Source organism: Nelumbo nucifera, chromosome 8 (genome assembly GCF_055504915.1).
Source record: "Nelumbo nucifera cultivar China Antique chromosome 8, China Antique-T2T, whole genome shotgun sequence".
In the NCBI taxonomy this organism is placed as follows: Eukaryota; Viridiplantae; Streptophyta; class Magnoliopsida; order Proteales; family Nelumbonaceae; genus Nelumbo; species Nelumbo nucifera.
This window is the reverse complement of record NC_142656.1, coordinates 4,416,352-4,434,263: the sequence shown is the minus strand read 5'-3', so window position 1 is coordinate 4,434,263 and position 17,912 is coordinate 4,416,352. Positions and strand designations below refer to the sequence as shown.

Sequence of the window (17,912 nt, the reverse complement as noted above, 5' to 3'; positions counted from 1 at the left end):
CGGGGTCTCACTAAATAGGTGCGACCCTAGTGAGACACAAAAGTTGCATGACGAGTGAGAAAATTTTGTCGAGGGTGGACTGTTCTCATCTCCCACCTCTGCAACGGTCTGAACTCCAACCACTTTATCTTTCATCTCCAGCGAGGTTTACGGCCTCCGGTAAATACTCACATCCCCTTTCAGGCTTTCAGGCTATTTGGTGTTTTGTTCTACGAAAAACACCCTTCTCTTCCTCCATCAACTTTGATCTTAGATCTCAGACAACAAGGAGATAGGATATTGTCTTTGTCTTCTCTAGCGATGGTAACCTTGTCTTCATCTTCTCAGACGACAAGGAGACAGAATTCCGTTTCGCACATCATCCATGTTTTATTTTTGCATTTTTTTATCAAGAACGTTTTTCCTTCCATGTGTTTTAGGTGCTTAGCAGACAAGGAACACAGGTTTGTCTCTGGAAATTGGAGTTCTCATCCTCATCTTCTACAAATGTCTGTTTTCATCCTCATCATCTTCCCATATCTTCTCCATTTGCTAACCCTTTGTAATTCGGTTGATCCTAATCTGATCCACTTTCTGGTCGGATCATATTATCCGATGTGAAGATCTGAACAGAGGTGAACTAAATTCAATCAAATAGGATCGAATCGGATCATGATCCGATCCATTTGCACCCCTAATTATGCTACTGCACCATGCAGCCCCATGGCTTACATCACCCTCCTCTCTTGGAAATTTTCCCCTTGAAAATCAGTAAAAAGTTTAAAGTCTAATCTAGTTTGGTCCACATAAAGTTATAACAAATAGCTAGGTGTAGGTTCTTGAAAATTGGTGACCCTTATCAAATCTAACAACAATGGAATGTGAATGGTTTTAAGGAGAAAATTGGGTTTTAAAAAGTTACAACAATCACGTGCCAATGGAATGTGACAGTATTGATACAATTAGTCAATTGTTAGAATGTAAAGGCATTTTAAAGGATTTAGCAAACAGTTGGGTGTATAACATATAAGTCCATTTCCTAAAACTTAGTTATAATTTAAGCCCATTTGGTGAAACCGAAGCCTGTGTTCTCTAGACACGGTGATGGCTAAATATCAGTTCTTTTAAACATGAAAATTGAGTAATTAACAGTGGTAAATATCTTAGTTGGTAATGTATGGATCAGTTCTTTTCAGACTCAAACCTGATACAAAACCAAAATCCTTGTAGGGTTATGGGTCAAATCTTTTGAGAATTATATTAATGTGTCAAGGGCGAATCTAGGATATGTGGCTTCTGCCTAAGAGTTAATCTAGGCTAAAGTGTGGGCCTGTTTGTTTCCTCTTAACTCTTACTTCTTAAGAGGATCCCTAGTCCCCTCTTGTTACTTGTTAGTTTGTTGTGCGATCCCATTTCCATGTTTGTAAACAAATTGACTATTGAGTGCAAATTCTGGTTTATTTTAGTATTGAGTTTTAGCATGGGTTAGTTTGTTTGCAGTATGGATCAAGGAAAATAAAAGATGAAGCAAAGTAATGAAAGATGTAGACCAGATTGCACTCAAATGAAACTACAATGAGAACAAATGGAGTGCCAAGAAAATGCAATATCAGCGTCCACCAATATTTTAACAATTTGCTAGAGTTCATCAATCTCACACTCAAATCGATAATTGATACATCTTAACCTCGCCAAACCAAATGCATAATCTTTATAGTTAATAGTTAGTACTTTTGTTCATTCACAGACGTCAACTGAGAATAAGCACGACCACTCAATGAATTTATACCAATTCTGCTCTCTGTTTCAATTTTCAAACACACAAACACACTGATGAAATGCAAATGGGAAAGAACTGAAGAAGAAGCTATGAAGACATGTCATCCTAACAGCAACTTACCCGAGAAAATATAAGGGAAGAATAATGGTAGACTTCTCATTGTATATACACACAAAAAGCTTATGATGTTATGTACAACAAGGCAGTGCAAAACTGCAAATATAATTTTTGAAATGTTGGATGAGACTTGATCACTTGATGGTGTAAGGCCCGTGGCCTTTGAAAAGGCACTTTCTTTCTATTTCTTTTTAGTTATTCTTGATATAATGTTATGCCCCCAAAAAATAGGAAAATCATGAGGAATACAATCAATACAACGATTATCTTAATCATCAGCCACCGGTTGGATGAGATACTGTTGAGGTTGAGTTCTCATCAATCCATGTTCTCATTTGCCAGTGCGTCATCCATGTTCTCATCAATCCTGTCAGGTTGAGTTCAAACAGAAGGTTAGATATCATCAACATATCCTTGACCACAGATTATGAATCACAGATTCCATTCTATATTTGAATGCAAGAAAAATAAAATAACAATCAAATCACCGTCATTAACATATCCAACTGCTAATTCTGTATAGGATTTCTTAAGAATAAGAATGGATATTGAATGGTCAGACATTCAGACTGCCTGCATATTTATGTGAAAGAATAGACAGTAATTTCTGCCCACAGACTATTCTGGGGCCATGGTTTAGTTGAATTGCTGGCAAAACAGGGGGTGACGAGTTCTATGTTTTGGGGAATGCAACAAGGGGGATTTGTACTTAACAATGAACCTGAATTTGAAGGTTAGTTGAGGCTGACCATCCTTTCAATCTTTGTTTACTTTATCTCTACTCAATGTAATAAAATTATTCTTCGTTGCTGAGTTTCTATACTTTAACATTAAGTTTATACTTATGAAAATCATGGACAATTGTCATGGAAATACAGTTGCTCGTTGCTATGGAACCTAGTGAGCTACCCTAGGATAATTTTTACTTAAAAAAAAAAATCACCTAGGCAACTACAGATCAAGATACCAGAACAGAATTAATAAGCAATATTTCAGATTTGGGTGGGGGTTGTTAAATGATTCATAATACAATCTAGGCAGTTCAACAATTTGAGATGTTTGTAGCAGTCTAGCAGATGTGCACACATATTGAATGGGACCAACTTCAGAGATTGGATGGGCTAATAATAAGCCAAACCAATGATTGCCAACCTGTAACTATATAACTATATACATATTATTGGGTTCATTTGTCTGGTGGGAAAGAGCTCTACTGCAACTTAAAGGAAACCTGGAAATGCATAGGTTGATTATAATATATGCAGTCTCCTATGAAACTATGGGACACATGGTGTATCAGGGTCCCAAACCATCTACAAGACTTAGAACATCTTAGCTGATAAAGTTAGAAATGAATAATAAATACACTGAAGGGAACAAATAGTTTGGTTTACTTTTGAGCAATAAATACCGTTAAGTTCAAGAGTAGAAACGTAGAATATAAAACCTGATTGCAAGCTCTCCTTGCTGAGAGTAAAAACAAAAGGAATAGGAGAAAGAACAAATAATAACTGAAGAAGAAACTCTAGGATTCAGTGAATTTCGACTGATCCTAGGTATCAATTTATAATGGTTAGAAGTAGAGATCAATTACAACTGTGACTGTACAATATTACGAACAATAACTGATATTCAGAGGAACCTAGGAGATCCAACACTGATATCATCACCTGGCTTTAGTCTAAACTTGACTTGCTCAAATTGCTCCGGCTGCACAATTCCAGTAGCCAGCAGGACTCTTCAACATAATCTGCAACAAAAAAAAAAACAGCAAATTACTTAGCATGGAACTTAGAAATATAAAAGTACAAAATATTGAATGGAAGACTAAAAACTTGCAGAATCCGTTCAAGGACACTAAACCTCTGCTTGTTTAGGCTTCATGGATATAGCAGGAGAAATTAAACCTGCAAATGAATAGCTTACACAGTCAAAAATTTGTTCATGTGGAAACACCAAAAGATATATATTCTAATAAGAGAAATGTTGGTAAGCAAGTTTCACCCCAGAGATAAGGTGGGGCCCATGAAAAAATATGTGCAACATTGCCATGTCAATTCTCCAATAAAGGTTGAAAGCATCAAATATGTGACACTATATTGTAAGATATATATCGGCTTCCAGGATTAAATAATAATACAAGGTGTGCATCAATGGTGATAACTTGCACTGAAACACTGAAACAGAGACAAATAAAGAGCACTAACTTGCAGTCATTACATCAGGAGACAAATTCCACATTCCCACTTTGATTCCCTTCACACAATTTTAGAGCATCAAGGAGTTAAATTCAACCTGCCTTTTTTTCATTGGTGTGCAACTAAAACAATCTAGGCCGTAGTAGGAAGGGAAAAGCTTCCTGATTTGTAAGACCAACTAGGACCTGAATAAGCCACAAGACTCTTAAAACACATGTCCTACACCCCAGATGAACCCGAATTTCCAAAAGAACAGCCATAAAAAGGTTTCTGCTTTGTCTAGATCAAGAATGGCCCTTACAACTAGCTGAAACACCAAAGTTTTATACCATCAGGAACAAGTAATCTCGACTTTTAGTTGCATACAAGAAAATCTTGACTTCTTCAAGATCCATCTTCTTCAAAATCTTTTGTCCATATTTGTATAAATGAGCACACTCTTTGTTTTCGCTTTCTCCTCCTTTCCTCTTTCAACATGTTGTTTCTTTGTTATCACACAGATAATGACCCTAAAAACATTAAAATAGCAAAAAACTATAAAATGATATTTCACATAAATATCATGCATGTTTTTATATATACATACATATATATATATGTATGTTTATGTATATATATATATAATATAATATATATACATTTTTATTTATAATTTTATTATACTATTTTATTCCAATTATATTGTAATTTTTTTTAATTTCATTTTATTATTACATATTGAATACATAAAATTTCATATAAAATAAAATTTTAAGAGTTTTTAAAAATTTTGCCTATTTTTTAATTTATTATAAATTTTTCATTATTTTTTCAATTTTTATTAAAAAAGATGCCTCTCATGGCTTGGCTAGCCCGGGCCCGCCAAGCCTCACGACATGGGCCATGCCATGCCTAACCTATAAAGGGCCAGGCCAGCACAGTACGACACACCAAGCACAGGCGAGGGCAAAGTCGTGTCATGCTGACCCTACACAACCTGATTTACACCTCTATGCAAGAAATCAACTAGATCACTAATGGATCTTCCTTCTACACCTTGATCCCCCACAAGACTGTACAATAACAAATCAACTACAAAACTAGCTACCCTTTGTACAAATTCAAATTCAATTGACCCAAAAAGGTTCATGTCAATGAAAATCACCAAATATGTTTGGTGTAGCCATTGGTTTCCTGTTTCTCGAAAATAGAATCATGTTCGATAGCAACCAATTTCTTGGAATCAATTCTCTAGATGACTAAAGCTACATTGTCATCAAATAGATATAAAAAAGGAGATAAGTTACATGTTCATGTCCAAGGGTCCCTTTGAAGGTTGAGGCCTCTACAACCATGTCCAAGGGGTCCTTTGATGCTTATTATATACATAATGACAATTAGTAATTGTCTCCATACACAACTCAGCACCAACATAGTGGGACCAATGAAAAGCTTTCATCATGTTTTCACATATTCAACGAGCAGGGCTGTGATTTCTTCTACCGGTTTCTAAGGTTGTTGCCCAACCTAAGATTAGGAGTTGAAAAGTTACAAAACTGGGAATTAAAGAAGATAGTAGCTCTCTTATCCAAACTCCAAAGCTGTTGCCCAACCTTAGGTGTGCTAGACAAAATGATTTGGAAGTGGAAAACCGAAACTTCTCTTCTCTACTTTTTCACAGAACAGTTTTAAAGACAAAGGAAAACAATTGAAGCCACACATAGTTACTTATAATGAACACCACTTGAATTCTCTCTCTCTCCAACACCTTAAACACCAAAGATCTACAACAACAAGGTCAAGAAAATTAAGCCCAACATATTTAATACTAGAACCTTTATTGAATCCAAACAACAAATCTTTGCTTATTGGGACGACTTCGATAAGCAAGACATTTTCATGTTTTTCAATTAATATGGAATACAATAATTGGAAGATTTTATAACGGTTCTCTTAAGAATTTAATAGAAAGTTCAATGAGCATATAAAAAACTTAGCTGTTAATACATATCAATAAAAGCATGTCAATTTACATGAAATAAACTTTTTGGATTGGAGTAATGGCCCAACTTACATCAACACAACTTCAATACATATCAATAACATCATTCACAACTAAAACATCTTCAATATATTCAATGAATTCGTATCAGAGCATGAAATAAAGAGATGGGAAAAAAAGAAAGGAACAAACAACTTCTTGAGTCTTGAATGGAGACAATTTGTAGACTTGGTCACAATTATCTTAACCATTATTATTGAATACATTGGAATGGAAAAACCCTAGTAGTTGAAAGCAAGGCAAAGAAACCCAGAAAAGTAGCGAAGAGAGGCCGAGAAAGAAACTGATAAAAGGGAATAAATAAATATCTTACCAGGCAGAGGTGAAGAGAAACTCCCAAGCAGAGAACCAAAATGTGCAGACCTTCACTCGAACAAGTGAGTAAGAACTAGAAGACGCAGAGAGACGTAGAGCTTCATTCCAACGAATTGAGAACAATGCAGGGAGACTCAAGTGATTACAGAGGAGAAAAAGATTGGAGACTCAAGAGAAGGAGAGATGCTGGGAGATTTGAGCGATTAGAGAGTAGAGAAGAGATGAATACTCGAGAGAGAGAAGAAAACATTCACAAGAGAGAAGGAGCATACATAGATTTTGTTAAACTTAATAAAGGGGCAATTCTGTCCTAAGAAAAGGATATACGAATTGTATCTCATACGGGTGTTCCCCTTTCGTATACAGCTGCTCTTTTTTTATATTTGTTAAAAAAGGTTGCCTTATTTTAGTTATTATATGAAGTATGTAATTTTAATTGCTATTAAAACTGAAAAGCTACCCTTATCAGCTAGAATTCCAAAAATAAAATGTTGGGATTGTATCTGATTTTTCAACCATTAGATCAGATTGTAATCTAATAGTTGGTGTGGTCCCTCCTTTAGGTTAAGGTGGGTTTTACATCTAAAGGGTTTCTTTTATATGTAGGGTTTAGAAGTTTGGCTTTTTTCTTGTTGGAGAAGAAAAAAATAGCGGTTGGAGAGGTGCTCTTGATGTAAGAGTAGATTCTTTTTTCTTCTAGTGTTGCTATTGAATTCTCTTGGTTGCTATTTCATTCAAATGCTTTGTGGTTTTATCAAGTGGGTGAGCCCAACAATAAATTCTATTCCATCATACCTCAAATTTGTTGGTTAGGATTCACTTGAGGCTTTATGCTCAACAAGTAAGTAGAGTATGGGAACAATGTGAACTAGGCCATGGTCCATTTAGCAATCCACAAAGTCTCCTGTATGTATTAAAAGTTCTAAAAGAACTAGCATTATGCAAGATTTCATTCTTGAACTTTAGTACTTGATTACGTAGGCGTCTCCTGTATGATGGCCTAAATTAGCTGTCAATGTCCCTAGGGGCTGTTCACCTGAAAAGACAGAAAAAGAAATGGTCTGAGATACCAAATATAAATAGCAGGAGATTAGCAAGAGAATTTGGAATGTATTTTGGATGCATTCTAGAGTCATGGTAGAAAGAGGTTACATTTTGGTATGAAAGGAAGATTTCTATACCTAATATTAGAAGGGATATGAATTTAGAAATCCTGCTGGTTTGGTGCCCCGGATGAATTAATGGTTTTTAACAAGATTATCCTTGCAGATGTGATTAAAAACTACTCGTATAGTGTTATGTGTTCCAGCAGGTTCAGGTGGGCTATCCTTCCATGGTGCACATTATCTATAGTTAACGTGATTTGAATTCTTTAACCCTTCTTGGCTTTGAAAGTTCAGTATTAAGTGAAAACATCCTAGAGAGATTTCTTCTTTAACCCTTTTTTCCCTTTGATTTGTAAGAGATGGTTTATTGAAAGGAATAAAGAATGAATTATATATACAATGATGTCAGGTAAACCCCTCAGGTTGGCTTCTGCCAAGTCACCCTAACTTCCTTTCAAGTTTTAACTACATGGCTCCGGCTCCTTTTACATTACATGTTTCACAGCAGCCCCCAAAAGAGATGTCCCCTGTTGATCCCTTGTTTTGCAATTTCATCTGCCAATTAATTGGCTTATTTGTGGATTGATAAATTTATACCTATTCATCACTCTGATAATCTGATGTTATCACCCTCATAATGTTTCTGTACTACCATGGGACCAGACCGTCATTTTCAAGCCAGCTCACCACCACTTTTGAATCTCCTTCCACTACCAAAATTCGATAGTTGAGAGACATTGCCAGCCTCAAACTGTATAGCACTGTAGTTTATTATGCCCTTGCATTTCCTTGGACTGTAGAACCTGATTACCAGCCACCTAATACCATCCAATAATTATGATGCCATCAAAAGAGAATAGCTCTCAATTGTTTGCACTTCTAGACGGAGCCTTGCCATTCAAGAGTCTGTCCTTTCTCTCTTCCTACATAGTCCATAATACTGCTCTCCTCGTGCATCCCCAGATGATCTTCCCTCTTTTCCTTGGTAGATTGAAACAGGAAGAATAGAAAGCCCAGCAATCTGATTCAACTCCCTAGGATCCATCTGAAAGTGCAGAACCAGAAGAAACAATTGATGGCTATTTGTCTGCTAGATATAAATATTCCAACCTTCTGCTTACGCCTTAGGATATTTCAAGATTGTTTGGATATGTTTCTGTGCCCACTAATTACTGATGGCTAGCTGTCCATCCCATGCATTATGGTTTTGGCCTGTGCACAGGTCAAGTGGAGCTCTGGAAGCTTTAAGCCCTCCGTACAGGAGTCCAGATGAAACAGTTGTCTATTGCTGATTGGTGCATTAAACAGCAGATCTCATCTCTATATCTATTAAATTCTGAGTATATCCATGCTTTAGATTTTCTGGAGCATCTGTATGCATCCATCATATGCTTCTTAAAATTGGTTTGCCAAAAATGCATGTTTTCCTTTCCTTATGATGTTGATTTTTAGTGTTTAGTTCTTTTTCCCAGAGTGCACTGAGTTTATAACCCATAATACTAATTTTTGTATGGAATGTGGTTGCAGAGCTTCCTCCACACCAAGAGATTTGAATGCCTTCTCTTTCTCTGCTACAATGTCAGAGGTATGCATGGGTACAATTTTGTTATGATGTTGACATTGAGACTGACAAAGGATCCTGTACTGTCATTACTAAATAATGATTGTATTATGATAGGGTAACATTGCATGATAGCTGAAGAAAGAAGATGATACGGTTTCTCCTGGTGAAGAAAGAAAGTGGAGCTCTGGAGGCTTTAAGCCCTCCACACAGGAATCCAGATGAAATAGCTGTCTATTGCTGATTGGTGCACACAGCACACCTCATCTCTATATCCATTGTTTATATTTTCTGGAGCATCTGTATATCTATTATATCCAAGAGATTGGAATGCCTTCTCTCTCTCCTACAATGCAGAGGTATGCACAGGTTCAAGAGATTGGAATGCCTTCTCTCTCTCCTACAGTGCAGAGGTATGCACAGGTTCAATTTTGTTATGATGTGGAATGTCTTGGAGGCTGTGTAAATGTGTAAATGTCTTGGAGGCTGTGTAAATGTGTAAATGTCTTGGAATGTCTTGGAGGCTGTGTAAATGTGAAGTATAATTGAGTTTTTGTTTTTCCTAATTTTGTATTTATGATTTGTGAGTTTGTCGGTAATTCTCCACTTTTTTGGCTACATGAAATGTCATTAGTAAACTCATTTTCAAATGTAATCTGTTTAGTGTGTACACAAACTCCTAAATACATTGAAATAAATCAAGGCATGACACCATATCCAATAGAGAGATATAATAAAGAAGAATTTCATAAGTGCATTTGCAATGTAAAAAACATTTCAAGGTATCTCCACTATTTATCCACTGCATAGAAGCTTAGTTGTCAAAACATTCAGAAAGTGGGCAGAAGTTATGCAACAACCATATTTAATAAATAACTTTTCACAATGAAGTGTCAGGCATGGGGTTGGATAGAAATAAATTGCTTAAAAGTTCTCCGAATACTATTTCTGGATGAAAAATATGTGCACCCTCGTATTGTGAGAGTGAGAGCAGCCACTTTGTGCAAAAGAGAATACCAATGGTTAAGAGTTAGGACTATCCAATCTACCTCTCCCAATACCCTAGATAGTAGTAGGGGCCACCATTGGATAATGGCCTTTTTAGATGTGTACTCTCTACATTATTTATAGGGAAATCCCAACTATCGTCTATCTAAGGAAGTTTGAGATGGCAATTATGCAAATCACAATAATTGGTCCTTACAATATCATAGAATATAGTCTATGAGAGCAATGTCTACGGGCCCTTACGATATAAGAAAAAGAGGACTTAGTCAAGAGGTGGGCGAAGTGGGGGGAGGCTCGAATTCAAATGGGGCCCACTTTAAGGATGTCGAACCGGATAGAAACAAATCAGGCCACCATATAGATAGTTTGGAAATAAGGAGGAGAAAGGGCTTGATCCAAAAACGGACAATTAAAAGACTAAGCTGAAATAGACTGAAGAGCAAGAACTCAGGAGCGCAGGAAGACGAGTGGGTTTGGGTGGTTGCTCGTTTCGAAGGAGAGAAGAAAACAATTAGTTTCTAAAGACACACTACAAGAACTGAAGGCGTCAGAACTAGAGTGCATGTGGTTGAAGAAGATACTGGCATATCTGGAAAGCCGCCGCTCATAGAAAACCATGTTATCCCAGTCTCTGATCATGAGATACAAAACCAGGAAGTGACTACACATAGAACCAAGACCAACGTCCAAAGCCGGTGACTGAAGGGTTGGTGGTCTGAAGAAAGGTGAGCCCAGAAGGTGAGTCTAGTGCGGCAACAACTAGATAGAGGAATCTTGAGAGTTGGGAAGGCTCGACTTCGTTCCAGGAGACCCAAATAGAGGAAGAGGTACGAATTTCTGAAATCTCAATTCCTTTAGTCTCCACGTCGGTGGGAATCAATTGAGGGAGGAGGAGAAGAAGATGGGGTAAGGAAAAGGAGAAGAAGGAGTCGAGGAAGAAAAAGAAAGAGAAGGGAGGAGGGTAGAAGAACCAAGGAAAGTGTACAACAGAAAGAGAAGATTGGAGGGAGGCAGCCTAGGTATTGAAGAAAGAGAGTAGGGGGGAAAAGATAAGGAAGAGGAGCATGAAGATATAAGAAAGGAGAGGAAGGAGCAGGGGAGAAGGGGTGAGAAGCCGGGTGGGTTGGAGAGTACTCAAAAAGGTGTAGTAGAGATTGACAAACTCACTAAGAGGGAAGTATCGATAGGTAAGTCCCTAGGATATTTTTCCTAGGGGGAGAAGAAGTTGCAAGAAGTGCCTTCGCACAATTTGAAAAGGACACGAGGGAGGAGAAGGGTAAGACAAAGGAACTAAGTGGGTTGAACAAAGAGTGGGATGAGGAAGGGGGCAAAGAGGAATTACTAGAAGAGGATATGTGAGAATAGTTGCTCTAAGGAGTGGAAGAGGGAAGGAAGGATGAGAGTACTGAGCTGGAACATATGGGCCCTTGGGAAAAGTAATAGGAGGGTTGCCATGGACAGCATCCTAACAACTGACCATTTGAAGAGTAGAGGATTTTATATGGCAAACATTTGTGGCATGTGTAGTTCGGATGAAAAATCTGTTTTACATTTATTTACCACCTGCAAGACTTCAAGAATCATGTGGAGTTATTACACATCTTTATTCGGGAAAAGAGCTATTCAGCCAAGTTCAACAGCAGAAATTTTCTCCGTCTGGCCAAGATTTGGGGGAAGTAGGAAAGCAAGGATAGTATGGAGCTGCATCCCCTTTGTTGTGTGTTGGATACTATGGAACAAAAGGAACAAGGGGATCTTTGAAGACAAATTCAAGAACACATAAGTTCTGGTGGCTCTGGTGGGGAAGCTAGTTGCAGATTGGGTACGGGTGTTACTAGATTTTGATCAAGTGAGAAGATCAGATATGGGGGAAAATTTCTAGAGCATGCTTGAGATTCAGTTGATGTAAATTGTATCAATCTTAGTTTGGACTGTGCCTTAGTTCACTCTGCTCTGTTTTGTAAGCTAGGTGCCATCTTGTCACCTATTGCATCTAACTTAATTTTTTCTATTTAATAAAAATTCTATTTTAACTTCAAAAAATGAGAGCAGTGTCAACTGTTAACATATATAAGAATTTCCTTATTTTGTTAAATATGTTTAATTTCTTAGTTTTACAAGCCATCAAGAATAATAATTTAATGGGTGATTACTTTAAGCAGAATAATGCTTTCATGTATACATCATAATTATCTATAAAACCTTTTTACAATGAATTTTATGAAAAAGATACAGATACATACATGTCTAGGCATGTATACAAATATATACATAATATATTTACATTAATACATCTAAATATAAACATATGTTTATATTTTATAATGTATGCTAGAAACCGCAAGGATATGCACACATGACATAAATGCAAAAGCTAGCATCTAACCAATACTCATCCACTGCCTTTTGGAATAGAGCATACAATGGAGAAACATTTAAGTCAGGATTCAAAACCTCGTAAAATGGTCATCCCTTGGTCCTGAATTCTTTGGAAGCCAATGCACCACAATTATGCCCCATCCTGGGAGAAAAGTTAAAAATTTGGATGAAACCTTTTGGTGGCATAATAGCAATACTTCATTCACTCTACTACCCAAAAAAATGAAAAAGAAAAAAGAATAAAACCATCCCTACAAGTACATTATATGTATATTTCATAAAATTCACAAGTTAAAAAACTTACAACACCACCCTGTTTTATGAGGTACTCCATGGCACTTAATATCATGGATGCACTACCAGCAAAGTTTAAGCTGACTGTAAGGAATATCCCCATCAACACTGAATGCAAAGGACATATGCTTTTGAAATATTAAATTAAGGATCTGATGATGAACCTTTTTAAAGTCTAGCATTCATTAAGTTAGGAAGTTGTATAACAATGGTACCTGCTGGTGATTTGATCACATTGATTTCCGTTAGAAAGAAATGAACAAGCAGATAGTGAAACAACATTAAAGAAAATTGGAAGAAATGAACTTCATGGTAATTTCCTTCCCCAACAATGAAAATGAAGTAGTCAGTTGATTAACTTCAATCTTTTAAAAATAAAAGGTGTGGGTTTATAATCGTTTCCATAGCCTGTTACAAAGTGTTTTGCATCAATTAAATTGTTGAAAAAATGTGTTCCTGTAACTTACAGCATTTTCAAGTGGATCATTTGCTTCTGCTTCAAGGTATGCCAAAGTTGTTCCAGAATCAATTATGGTTCCTCTATTGCTTGAAGTAACAATAACTGCTAAATCAATGGGCAGAATTTGCCCATTGACAACAATGCTCTGCAGGTACAAATTATAATGATGCCTGAAAATTTTGAGACAAAAAGGAATCAAACCCAATGAAGAACCAGAATTAAAATGAACTAAATTTGAATTTTCTTATGCACATAAACAACAGTAGCAATGAAACTGAAAAAGAGATGACTATCTAAAATAACAAACTTGTCTAACAATGGATGTTTAGCACACAACGATTGCCATCTATGATAGGATACCTCACGTAGAATAAAAGATATACATGCTTTAAGATAAACTGATGTTTAGACAGGAAGAGATGATAATAGCATGTTTTGGGATTTATAGGTGTCCAACAGTGCAAGTGCTTCTCTTGTTCTTTGTTCCTAATATTTTATTGTAAGGGTTTTGAGACATTTGTTTTTCTTTGAACGAGACTATTTTACGAGAGTAAAATCGGGGACTCGATTCTATGTTCAAATTGACACCGGAAGCCAATAAGAGAAAATTAAGGAGCAAAATAAAACGAATTCAAGAAACAAGACGCGGAAGCCAAACGCCATCCTCAATCAAATCCAGAGCTTAAAATCAACCACGGACCAAAAAAAGAAATTGTGTAAGGATTGTAGGCACCCTCGACGGGAAAAATCGACGATCCCACCCTGCAAGATTCGGCGGTGCCTTACCCTGTCACGAGTTCTAAGCTCAATAAGCTCAACTCTCTGGTCCACCAGAAAGGCTTTTTCGAGCTTCAGGTTCTTCGGAAATCCAGAAAACACAACCGCCGGCAAGAAGACGACACCCAAAATCAAAATCAGAAACCCGGCATGGCGAAACGCCGGCATTTCCTTTTGATTTTCTTCTCACCCTCTCTTCTGTCTCACTCCCGACGGCAACCAAAAAAGCAAAAAACAAACGGTCAGAGACGAAGATCTAGGTTTGTGTCTTTCTGTATCACTGAAAGCTCAGAAAGAGAAGAAAAGAGTGTGCGTGAGAGAGAAAGACCAGAAATAAATCCATACAGTTCAGAGACGAAGATCGAAGTTGTAGCTTTCTGTATCACTGAAAGCTCAGAAAGAGAAGAAAAGAATGTGCGTGAGAGAGAAAGCAAGAGACACACCAGAAGCTACCAAAGGTCCCAAGTGAAGAGAAAGCGAGACACAACAACAGAGGCTACCCCAATGACGTTCCAAAACACCACGACAACGGCCACCAATCCGTTACTTTGTAAATATATATGTTTTCTTCCTTACTTCCACGTTCTAATCTCTAAATTACGATGAGTGCGTACAATGCACTCCCCACACTGATTTCGGGTCTGAATGGTAACAGGCCGTGGCCCCTAGTTCACTGGCCCAGATGACCTTGCGTATCCTTTCTATCCAATTTCTAAGATACACGGAATCATTCCTTTCTGCGAATCCAACGGTTGATAATATCATGCTCAAATGATGGTTCTCACCACGCACGGCCGCACGAGGCTCTTTACGTGTAACTGTAAAAAGTTAGCAAGACCTTGATTCTTGAAAGAAAATTCATGCGGGTTTTTTCTAGAAGTTTCCAAACAAGAAATCCCCCAAAGTAACTTTATGAATTAATAAGACAGAAATAATAAAATTCTTGCTAAATGAAACCCGTTTTGGTAAGAACGATAAAAAATAGATCAAAAGTTTTTTAAGGGATAATTGACTGCACTCCACTTCAAAATTCAAAATTCAAATGGACACTTATTTAGAGGTGGACTGAACATTTATTAAAATCAAAGTCATTACAGATAAAATAAACCACGAATGACAAAATAGGGGGTAAAGTGAAAAGCTTATTTTCATTTGACAAAAAAAATCACAAAATCACTTCCAACATGAAAAAAAATGGTTAAAAAGGAATACGAAAAAAAAAATGTAAAGAACCAATGGTTTCTCCTTGCAGCGACAGCGAGAGAAATTTTTTGAAATGGGTGCAATGGAGCTGTATGGGTTTATAATATATGATCCGTTTGTTTTCAATAAAATACTATTAGGTTTAAGTTTGAGTTTGAATTCAATTGAAAGCTTGAATATGAATATACTTTTATATTTCATAAATATACATATGATATATTTCTTTATAAATATAGTATTTTTTATATTATATGTAGAATATAAAAATATTGATATGTATCGGCCTATATTAGTTGATATGTATCGTGTAAGGCTCAAAGTACTGATACATATCGGCCCATATTGACTGATATATATCATGTCGATGGCTTCCTGATACGTCCCTCTAGGGGTTGTATCGAATCAGCCACTAGTTCAAAGGGTAGCCGGGCCTTAAACCGACCCCTTTGACCGGTTTTAAAAAAAGTAAGACAAAAAAAAAAAAAACTATCGATACAGCCCGATACGCCTCTACCAGTATATCGAGCATATTGATATTTTGAACCTTGAGTATATGTATATATGTATTAATCAAGTCAAGCTTGCGAGCTTTTAAGCTGGATTTTTTATTGGTCTAACTCAAATTAGGATAACTAATCAAACTTACCTTGAGATTCAAACTCAATTAGAATTTAATATAAATATATATGATATCTTTTTTATAAATATATAGTATATTCTTATATTATATATAGAATAAAAATATATTGTTATAACATATATTATTAAATATATTTTTATATTCTATAGTATATATATATATATATGTATGTATGTATTAATCGAATCAAACTTGCAAGCTTTTAAGCTGAATCTTTCATTGGTCGAACTCAAATTCGAATAATTAATCAAGCTTACCTTAAGATTCTAACTCAGTCAGAATTGAATTCAAATCAATTCTAATCGAACTTAAACCCAAGCTATTCTATTAGGGCTGTGTTTGATTTCAGCCCTTCTCTTACTTATGGAGTGGTGAGGCTTTTCGGGATTATTTGGCAATATAAAATAGAATTTTTACCCCTTTCGAAAGCTTAAGGATGAAAAGGAGGTTTGCAATCGCTAATGGCATCCACCCAATTGTGGGATTTGGTTTGCAAGAGTTCCCTTCTTTGTTTAATCTCTTATAATTCTCAAGTTCTTTTTTTTTTACTTTGAAATTATTTTTAATATAAAATTTTATTATAAAAATATAACGAGCCATTTAATCTCTCCACATATGTGAGCCAGAGTGCCCATGCTATGTATGATGTGTTCCCATATGATTCAAAGTGTAACCCACAGCACACACCAAATGACACTCTCAACCACTCAATATTTAAAGTTTAAGATTTCAAATAGAGTTGATTTAGAATTTCTTTTTTTTTGTTAACCAATAATTTATTAATCTAAATATATAATATCTTAATATTTTCCATTTATTTTATTGTCGTGTGCATAATAGTAGGTAATACCTGCCACTATTTTCTTATAAACTAAATCAGCTTTCCGCACACGAACTTGCCAATGGGATAGCACAAAATATCTTCTTGAATTGGGGAGGAGATATTCCCAATAAGAGTGTTCATGGGCCAGGTAGACCGACGGCCGGTCCACACCCCGATCGGGCTTGGACATGTAGTTAGGCCGGTGGGCCTGACATCAGGCCCAAAACACCAAGCCCGATTGTGTTTCGGGGCGAGTTCGGGATTTGTCAAAAAATCCCCCAGCCCGGCCCGACTAATTTATATAATATAAAATATATAACATTTATTATATAATATATATATATATATATATGTATTAATATTTAATATATACATTTTCTATTTTTTCTTTATAATCACTCTCTCTCTCTCTCTATTCAACTGCTTCAGTGATAGCAATGACATGAGCTTTAGACTTTGGGCTCGGGCCCAAGCCCGAACTTTAGATTTTTTATGAAGGCCGGGCTCGGGCTCAGGCCTTAAAAATTTTGTTAGTGAAAAGTGAAAGTCCAGCCTAACCCGACCCATGAACAGGTCTATTCCCAATACAAGGTTGGAAGAGGCTGTTTGAATGGTGTGAGCACGGGCTTGCACTAATCGAAGGCGAACTCCCATCTTGCACATTTCTTACAACCTAATTAATTACTTTTCCTCGATGTTTTAAAAACCAACTCAGAATTAGAACCGTTATGGCCACCGGTTTATGGGTTAACAGTTTAATCATCCGATTCAAATGGGTGGCCCATTTGAATTTAAATTTAATCATCCCATCTTGGCAAAAAATTAAATTTAAAAAATAATTAAAATAAAAAGCCAAAACCATTGAATAAATCAATTGCATGGGTCAATGGATTTTTGGACAAAGATCAAAACCAATTCAAAAATTATTGGCCAGAGATCAAATTTAGAATAAAATAAAACTGATTGCCAGACGGTTCTCAGTGCAAACGGTCAGAATGTATGGGTAAACGGGGGTTCGAAAACATTACTTTACCTTCACACTGTTGAGGCTGCATAATGAACATGGAGATGGGTTACTCTGAGTTGAGGCCTTATTCCTTTACAAATTTGTAACTTTGCACCTAGCTACTAAAATGTTTCGTGATTAACATTTATATGCACGTATTCGATATTATAATTTGTAATTCTGAAACACTTACATTCCTCTTCTTTGCCCAATGTTGATGGCAGC

At 36.4% G+C, this 17,912-nt stretch overlaps 1 protein-coding gene across 29 annotated transcripts; it reads right to left on the bottom strand.

Moving 5' to 3' along the window:
* Positions 1-1,761: 1,761 nt before the first annotated feature.
* Positions 1,762-14,594, bottom strand: LOC104600659 (uncharacterized). Of its 29 annotated transcripts, XM_088893174.1 has the most exons (9): positions 13,939-14,557; positions 13,246-13,408; positions 12,943-12,996; positions 12,789-12,862; positions 12,560-12,626; positions 7,400-7,466; positions 3,740-3,783; positions 3,547-3,626; positions 1,762-2,243 (listed from the first exon to the last, which is right to left on the bottom strand). In XM_088893174.1, the coding sequence occupies exons 1-3, from the start codon at positions 14,181-14,183 to the stop codon at positions 12,964-12,966; spliced, it is 441 nt and encodes a 146-aa protein (XP_088749300.1). In that variant the 5' UTR covers positions 14,184-14,557; the 3' UTR covers positions 1,762-2,243; positions 3,547-3,626; positions 3,740-3,783; positions 7,400-7,466; positions 12,560-12,626; positions 12,789-12,862; positions 12,943-12,963. The 29 variants fall into 29 exon arrangements, 13 of the variants coding, with proteins under 13 accessions (XP_088749300.1, XP_088749304.1, XP_088749302.1 ...); XR_016079472.1 differs by having other exon boundaries at positions 12,789-12,996; positions 14,459-14,594; XR_016079469.1 differs by lacking the exons at positions 12,789-12,862; positions 12,943-12,996 and having other exon boundaries at positions 14,025-14,221; positions 14,459-14,560.
* Between the last annotated feature and the right edge of the window lie 3,318 nt (positions 14,595-17,912).